General features: G+C 18.6%; 2 protein-coding genes across 2 annotated transcripts; one reads left to right on the top strand and one right to left on the bottom strand.

Moving 5' to 3' along the window:
• Positions 1–24: 24 nt before the first annotated feature.
• Positions 25–6,680, top strand: PRSY57_1217500 (hypothetical protein; the record flags this gene model as incomplete). The annotated part of the gene is made up of 3 exons (XM_020115050.1): positions 25–6,245; positions 6,402–6,489; positions 6,633–6,680. The coding sequence occupies 3 exons, from the start codon at positions 25–27 to the stop codon at positions 6,678–6,680; spliced, it is 6,357 nt and encodes a 2,118-aa protein (XP_019970203.1).
• Positions 6,681–7,371: 691 nt separating this feature from the next.
• Positions 7,372–9,259, bottom strand: PRSY57_1217400 (hypothetical protein; the record flags this gene model as incomplete). The annotated part of the gene is made up of 5 exons (XM_020115049.1): positions 7,372–7,426; positions 7,514–7,589; positions 7,783–7,938; positions 8,072–8,254; positions 8,338–9,259. 5 exons carry the CDS (start codon positions 9,257–9,259, stop codon positions 7,372–7,374), a joined length of 1,392 nt encoding a protein of 463 aa, XP_019970202.1.
• Between the last annotated feature and the right edge of the window lie 252 nt (positions 9,260–9,511).

Here is a 9,511-nt window from a genome sequence, read left to right as displayed (position 1 = left end):
CCACTTTTTTATGTGAATCTTTCAATGTACAAAAATAAAAAGAGAATTATATTAAAAGCTATAAAGTTTCTGGAAAGAAAAGATGAAAAAGATGAAGAAAAAATAACAGAAGTAATAAACGAGGTGGAGCAGATATTTTTGCAATGTATAAAAAATGATAAAGATGTTTCTAATAAAAATATAATAAACACATATATTATTCCTTATATGAATTTATTATTAGAAAGGTTATTATTTTATGATGAAGATAATAGTGTGAGCCATAATTTTGAAATAATATCCAATAAAGTAGGCTTATTATCACGTGTATTAATGTTTTTATCTTGTATTATAAAAATTAATAAAGATTATTCGTATTTAATTATTTCTTATTATGTGAATTTATTAGAATCCAAATTTCATTTAATAAATATTATAGAACATTTAAAAAATATAATTCTTCATTTATTAAAAGGTTTATTATTTTCTTCAAATGTTATTCATAATGAATTAGATAATATAAAAAGAGGTATACAAGATTATGTTTTATTAAAATGTAAAATATTTAATATGGTTATTAATTTCTATTTTAATCCTTTCTTATATAATCATCCATATAAATTTATTTTAATCAAAAACTTAATGTTAATCATTACAAAAGAAATTATCTTTTATTTTCATATTTTAAAAAATAAAAAACATATATTTCAACAGATATTAATAGAAGCAAAACCTACACATCATGTAATAAATAAATTATTAAACGTTAAATATTTAAATTATGTATTGGATAATGATACTATGAAAAATAATTACGATCACTTGATTTTTATATGGCTCGAGCAAAATATTAGATTCTTTAATGATCTCCTACTTTTTTATATTAGGAACGACAAAATGTATGAGCATATAATATGTCTATCAAAAGGTTATCACAATGAAAAGGAAAATAAAAATGAAAATAAAAATGAAAATAAAAATAATCATAATAATCATAATAAATATGATAACAATTTTATTTATCATTGTAAAGAAGAAGAGCAGATAACAAAAGAACACATGGAAGACAGATATAAAATTTTTTTTTATAATAAATTAATATATTACCTAAATTGTAATAATAAACATGCTTCAACATTATCATTTAATAATAATGATGAATACAATAATAATTATGATAACATAAATAATTATAACGAAAGAGATGTTATTAATTGTAGAATTAATGATCAAAATATTCCATCCTCAGAAAGAGAAAAAAATTCAATCATTTTAGAAAATCAAACTAATAATATGTATGATACTTGTGAAAAATATATGGATTATGAAGATAATTTTTATTTATCTCCATATATAAAAAATAACGATATAAGTCCTAGTCAGAGTGAAGAGAATACTAGTCATAATAAAAAAAAATTTCTTGTACATATGGATTGCTTAATTAACAACATTAATGATTTAAAAGTAGATAGTTTAATTTTCTTAACACATTTAATGAAAAATATATTTTCGTTGATTAGACAAGAACCATTTATCTTAAATTTTTTTGTAAAAAATATGTTCATTTTGATCGAAAAGTTAAGAAACGTTGTTGAGGTATATAAGAAAGGTGATAATATATTAATAAAAAAAAAAGAAAATGAAAAAATAAATAATCAAAATGGTTCTGATTATAACCACCATAGTAGTGATGACAACCTGCACCATAATAATAATAATAATAATAATAATAATAACAATAACAATAATAAAATTAGTTACAAAATAAAAGTTGTAGAATGTCTTTTAGAATATATAAAAAACGAACTGTATATATTAATATGTAAAAAATATGTAAACGCACCCTCTTATTATTCATATATTAACAAATTATTAAACGTTATAGGAGAAAAAGGTACGACAGAGGAATTAATTAAGAAAAAATGTAATACCATAAATAATATGTATAATACACATGTTATAAGTGAAGATAAAAAGATACATATTCTAGATAATAATTATGAGAAATTTAAAAGAAATATTTTAAGAAAAAATAATTACGGATATAATAAAACAAACAAAGAACATATTGACATAATGTGTTATTTAAAGGTAAAAATGAATGAAAATGATAATACTATGAAAAATAAAAAAGAAGAAAAAGAAAACATGTTCATTAATCAAATTATTAAAAAATTATATCTTACCAATTTTAAATTAGATAAGAATTATTATCAAAGATTTAATTGTTCCAAGGAAGTAAATATAGAAGATTTAATTGAAAGGGGAAAGAGAAACAAGGACATAGGTGAGGAAAAATATTATGATGATAACAACATAAGTGGTGATAACAACATAAGTGGTGATGACAACATAAGTGGTGATGACAACATAAGTGGTGATAACAAAATATATGGTGATAACAAAATATATGGTGAAAACAAAATATATGGTGATAACAAAATATATGGTGATAACAACATGTGTGATGACAAAACAATAAATATGAATCGTGCATCAAATCATAATATAAATAATAAAGATGATGAGACAAGTAATAATTTAATTCAAAGATTTATGAGCAAATTTAGAAAATCAAATAAATGTGTAAAGGATGAGGAAAAGAAAAAAAAAAAGATGAACAATGAGAAGATAGAAGTTATAAATGATCCTAATGATAATGATAATATTATTATTCAAAAGGAAAATGATTTAAAATATAAAGAATTATTAAATGTAAAAGAATTAAAATATTGTGATTTATATAAAAGTTTTTTTTACAGTGATATGAAATATTATAATAATATAAAAGATAAAGATAATATTTTAACTAATATAGATTTATATTATTTTATTATATTCTCCCAAATAATAAATAATAATTTAGAGAATCAAGTACCAATATTAGGCCAAAATGTTTTCTTAAATAAAATAAATAATTTAAAAATAATAAACAATATTGTAAAAAGAATTATTTTTAATGATATGTTAAAAGAAGAACTAAAATTTTTTTTCTTATCTTTATATATAATAAAAATTAATTCATTTAATATATATCAAGAAAATATAGCCAACGATATTTTTATGAACTATTCAACTCTCTTCAAATTGTATAACAATTTGTTGTTTTATTTGTTTATACAAGAAGAAAAAAGAAAAAAAAAAAAAAAAAAAAAAATTAAATTAAACGATGAACATAATAATATAAATGAAAATATTCAATGTTTTTATAATTTTACTATGGATGATTCAAATCATATTATGGATAACCAAACTTATATTGAAAATCACAACATTTTAGGATACACAAATGTGTGTTATAATTATTTTTATAAATTAAAAAAAAAATTACAAAATGCAAATACATTATTTGTACATCGAAGAGAATTACAAAATAAATCATTCAAAATTAAATGTACATATGACGAGACATTAAATCTTATACTTTATATATTACATAATGAAAATCTTTTATTGAAACATAGGGATCAATATATAAAAACGTTTATAGAGCAAATATTAGAAACACCAAAGTTATCTTTTTCTTTTTTTATATATCTTATTATATGGTTACATAATATACAAGTTCATGTAGACTTTAAAGGGTATATTAACAATACAAATGGTGATAAAGAAATAAACATAAAAACAATGCAACATATAATACAAGGTGATACAAATGTAGATATAAATAAAGAACAAGAGGATATTAATTTTAAAAGAAACCATAATAAAAATAAAGAAAATATTATGATGAATATTTCTTATGATCATATGACACCAAATATAAATGAAGATAGTGATGATTATGAAAATGATTCTTATTTTAATGTTGACTTTTCAGAATATCTAAATTCAGAGAGGGATAATAGTAATGACACTTCAACAAATAATAATATGTCATCAGAAGAAAAAAATACACAAGATGTAAATAAATTATCACCAAAAAATAATAATGATGGTCATGGTGATGGTAATGGTGATAGTCATGATGATGATAATAATAATAATAGAAATAATGATGTGAAGCAACTTACTTTTAAAAATTATAAAACATTAAATAATAATTATAATGAAGATGCATTTAATATTAATTATTATATTAAATATAATATAAGTAAAACTACCAATATGTCAAATAACATTTTGTGTTTTTCTTTAATATCTAATTTATTAAAAAAAAATCAAAATATTAAAAGTAAAAAAACTATATTATCCATATATATGAATACCTTATTTAATTGTAGAAATGATATAAGAACATTATTAAAAAAATTAATAACGGCAACAAAAGGTATATATAATAATAAATTAAATTATTTTGTATATACCAAGAAAATCTTTAGATATTATCATAAAATCTTTATATTATTCTTATTATATATTTGTAATATGTATTTTCAAAATTTGAAAGATGATATATATTTTTTTTCTTATTATCCATTTTATTTATGGCCAGTTGAATTAATGAATTTTATTCATAACTTTTTATTGTCTAATTTTAATTTTTTTTATAACAATATTATATCACTTTTTACAAACTATAAACAAGTTGGATCATATGAAAAGAAAATATTTTTATCTAAAGATTATAATAATATAAATAAACAAGTAGACGTTTTTTTGAATAATTTTTATAGCTCACAAGTTGAAGACATGTCCCTAGAATCCTTTATGAAAGACAGTGATTTTTTTAATAATAAGAAACAAGAAGGAGAAGATAATAATTATTATAGTAATATAAATAATTATGATAATATCAAATGTATATCTCTTGATATGTATGGAAAAAATTTCATAGAGGAAGAAGAAAAAGAATGTTTACATAAAAATGAAATATCACAAAGAATATTATTAGAAGAAATTTTCATCTTTTTATTTATTAAAACTATAGATTTATTAGAAGATAATCAATTGTGGTACAAATTAAAAGAAAACAATATATTTTTAAATTTCTTAACTATTAATTATGTAAAAGAATTAGTTAATTTTGTTTTTAACAACATCCAAAATACTTATGAAAAAAATAAAGAAAACTTCTGGTTACAATTTCATATATTAATTAATGAGCAAGGAGAAGATGATAAAGCAAAAAGTAATGACTATAATACATATCTACAATTAAAGGAAATATCAAACTTTGTATTAAATTCGATTGATAATTATTTAAGTGTATGTGTCAGATCAACCATATTTTTTCATTTATATATATTTATATTTAATAATTGTCAAAAAAAGGAAATAAAAAAATTATTACTCAACAAATTTATTATAACCTTGCCTTTATTAAAATCATTGTTTCATGAGGAATTCTTTAGAATATTGAAATATAACAATAAAATATTTAGCCATGGAAAAGAACAACAACAAGATGATAATATAATGGAAAGCAATCATACACATGATAATAATAATAATAATAATATAGATAATGAAGAACATAAAAATGTTATTATTAATAAAGATGAAGATAAAAAAAATAATATTGTTCTAGAAAAATCCAATGATATAAATAATAATGATATAAAAAATACAGAAGAAAATAATCCATTCCAAATTAATATGGAAATAATAAAATATATAAGTACCAATTTATATAAATCTATACCTTCTTCTGAGGAGAACTATATGAACTTTTTAAATTTTTCTTTTAACTTATATTTGGAAAATAATAATTTTGAATTCATTATAGAAATCATTGGATTCTTAGGAAAAGAACAAACGTTACAAATATTTAATGATATTATAAAAAATGAAATAATAGATGAAAATAAAAAAATCGAATTCATGAAATGTTGTATCAATAATATAGTAAAATTACCATACGCTTACATTCTGGAGAAAAAAAAAAATAAGGATAATGATAATGAAACATATTATGTAACAAATGCAGATATTTTTTATCTATATTATAATTTAAATAAATATAAAAATATACAAAGAGTTATGTTAGATTATTTTGTAACCAAGGTTAATTTAAACACAATAGATAATGATGATAATACTAAAATGTTTAATGATATAACAATAAAAGATTTAGCTAGTATAGTACAACAAATAGCAGAAAATAGTAATACAATCTTTCCTATTTATGGAAGATTCTTATGTCAAATTACCAAAAATATTAATATTTTAAGAGAATTTGTAAGTAGTATTATAATACCATTATTAATACAAAAAAAAATTTGGACAAATAAATTTATATGGAAAGGATGTTTGATGTGTATATCGATGTTATGGCCAGACTTTAAGCACTCTCTTTTTTATATATTTTTTATGTTACCATCGTAAGTTTATAAAAATGAAATATATATATATATATATATATATATATATATATATATATACATATGTATACAATAATTATCATGTATATGTTTCATATCTTGAGCATTTCATGTAATATAACATTTTGTATTTTTTTTTTTTTTTTCTTTTTAAAGGGATGAATGCTCTACTTTATTTCATGCCTTAGAACAGAAGCATTCTATTTCAAGCGATTTAATTGAATTAATTTCCACAAATGAACAGGTATGGTATATATATAGCTAGTTGAACAGCTTTTTTTTGTTTATTTTTTTGTTTATTTTTATTTTATTTTATTTTTTTTTCCTTTATGTATATATTTTTTCATATTTTACCTGACATGTTCATATTTTTTTTATATTTTTTAGGCTAAAAGAATGTGTCCTGATTATTTGAAGAATTTATTGAATACGTGATTTCCCCTTTTTTTTGTAAATAAATGAAAATGGTTGTGTAGATTTATATAATATGTGTAAATAATAATGTTTTTAAAAGAAATAAAAAGAAAAAAATGATAACACGTGTATTTATAATTAAATAAATATAATAAATGACATATTTAATTTTTTAAAAAAAAAACATATTGATCATTTACCTCTTTGTTTTATAAAATATTCATATCATATATTTGTTATATATATATATATATATATGTATATGTATGTATGTATATACGTAAGTACGTATGTTTATTTATATACATGACAATAATTTTATTATATTTTTTTCTTTTTACTCTTCATTTTTGTAATTAAAAGTTTTTTTTTTAAATTTCCCGAAGGGAACAATATTAACTGGAAAAACTTATCCTACTTTGGACAATACAACATATTGTTTTATATGAATAAAAAAAAAAAAAATAAAATAAATAATAATAATAATTATAGAAAAATTAAAAAAATTAAAAGAAAAATATATGTATATATAAAATATGTACACGAAGGAAAAAAAAATAAAAATAAAAATAAAAATAAATAAATAAATATATCTATCTACATATATTTATTTATATATAATAAATATATTTTGTTTTGCTTTTTCTTTTTAGTTATTCTAATGAATGTTTATTATAAATATTAATTTATATCAACTCTGTATATAAATAATTTATGTATATTTCGATACGTAATATTCTTCATCATTATAAAAACCGAGTGTTGAACTTTAAGAAAAAAAAAAAAAAAAAAGGGAAAAAGAAATGATCATATTTATGATAAATTAAAAAATAAAAAAGAAGATAAGGAGTTACTTTATATAGCAATATATGCAGATAAGGACTATTACTGATATAAAAAATATCAATAAACCAAGAGACAATTTTTTATCTAAAATAAGGGAAATAAAATATATAATGTGAAGGTATGATACATTTAAAATGTGGATTTTAAATAAATAAATAAATATATAAATATATATATATATATATAGTAATAATTATTTTGATGTGTAAAATATTTGATTATAAAAATTTTTCTTTTTTTTCTTTTTTTAATTTTTTTAATTTTTTTTCCTTTTTACTATTTATGATCCACATAAAAAAACTAATTTTTTTATTTTTTCTATATCTGAGCATAGTTTCATCATCTATGGGACCTTCTTGATCTCTATTATTTTCATGATTTATAATGATTGATTTGTTTTTGTCCTTTTCTTTCTCTTTTTTCTCATTTTCTTCTAAAAGGTTATATTTAAAAAAAAAAAAATAAATATAACACCAACATGTTCATATATATATATATATATATATATATATATATTGTGTTTATTTATTTATTTATTTTTTATTTATTTTTTATTTTTGGTTTACCTTTTATGACATCTTCACAAGGTGAAAATGGACACTCGGAAAAATTCATATGAAAATTTTGATCACAAAATTCTTGATTTTCTGTAGCACATTTATAATATCTACATTTATAAGAAAAATTGTTATTGCATACGTTATAACAAGGAGACCAATCTTCCCACTGGGTATATTTTTTTTTTATTTCTATAAAGGAAAAAATATAATATATATGTATATGCATAAATATATATATATATATATATATATTATTTTATTTATTTCATTACTCTTCTTTAATTTTACAACATTTTTAATATTTTTGTAATATTTTAATGCCTGTACATTTTGAATAATGGAGGGGAAGATAATGATGTCACTTAATGTGTGTGAAGTCATGAGAACCATTTTTATTTCCTTATCCGATATGTCATTATCGGAGTTATTCTTGTTGATTTGTCCTAGATCATCATCATTTATTTGCTTATCAGATTTATATGGATAATATTTTTTACATATATAACTATGGATAATTTTTGATATATCAATTTTAATAAGGTCATTTTCTAATATTCCTTTTTCCATAATATAATCGTTGTCATTAAAATTTGCATGTGTAGTATTTAAATTAAATGTCTTTGGAATTTTAAGAAATAAAAATTTTGCTTTTTCTAATGCACTTATTATTAATTCTATCTTTACATCTTTTAAATAATTGATATATAGAAAATAATTATGGTAAGAAGGAAAAGAACATATATTGTAATTAATAGGAATAGTAAATGATAATATTTTATTACATAATTCAAAATCTAGTTTATTATTCAAAATACGTTTTGTATAATTATATATATTATCATTATTTCTTAAATCTATAGTATATTCTCTATTAGGAACATGAAAAAAATGTTCTATTGGCGTATTTAATATTTCATGTTTTTTAATTAATTCTATACATATATTATTTTCCACATTTATTTTTGTCATAATGTTATCTTTACTTATAAAAACTTCTTCTGTTAAATAAGGAATAATTTTATTTAAAGAAATTATACGTTCATCATTTTTTAATAATAACATGGGTTCATGTTTATATGATGTTTTCAACTTTATACACCCTATAAGTTGTACAATTAAACAATATGGAAAAAATATAAGACAAAAAAGGAGGAGTCGAAATTTCTTATATTTATTATAATAATTTATATCCATTTTAATGGTAACTCTTCAAAGATTTTTTCCTCACCTATAAATAGAAATATATACATATATATATATATATATATATATATATATATATATATATATATATATATATATATATATATATATTTTTTTTTTTTTTTTTTTTTTTTTTTTTTTTTTTTTTTTTATTTTTTTTTTTTTTTTTTTTTTTTTTTTTTTTTTCTATATATAAAAAAAAAAATTTTTAAAAACAACCTTTTTTAAAAAAAGGTTTTTATT

The sequence above is a fragment of the Plasmodium reichenowi genome, chromosome 12, assembly GCF_001601855.1.
Source record: "Plasmodium reichenowi strain SY57 chromosome 12, whole genome shotgun sequence".
Lineage (NCBI taxonomy): Eukaryota > Apicomplexa > Aconoidasida > Haemosporida > Plasmodiidae > Plasmodium > Plasmodium reichenowi.
Note: the sequence above shows the minus strand (reverse complement) of the source record. Positions and strands in the feature narration are given on the sequence as shown.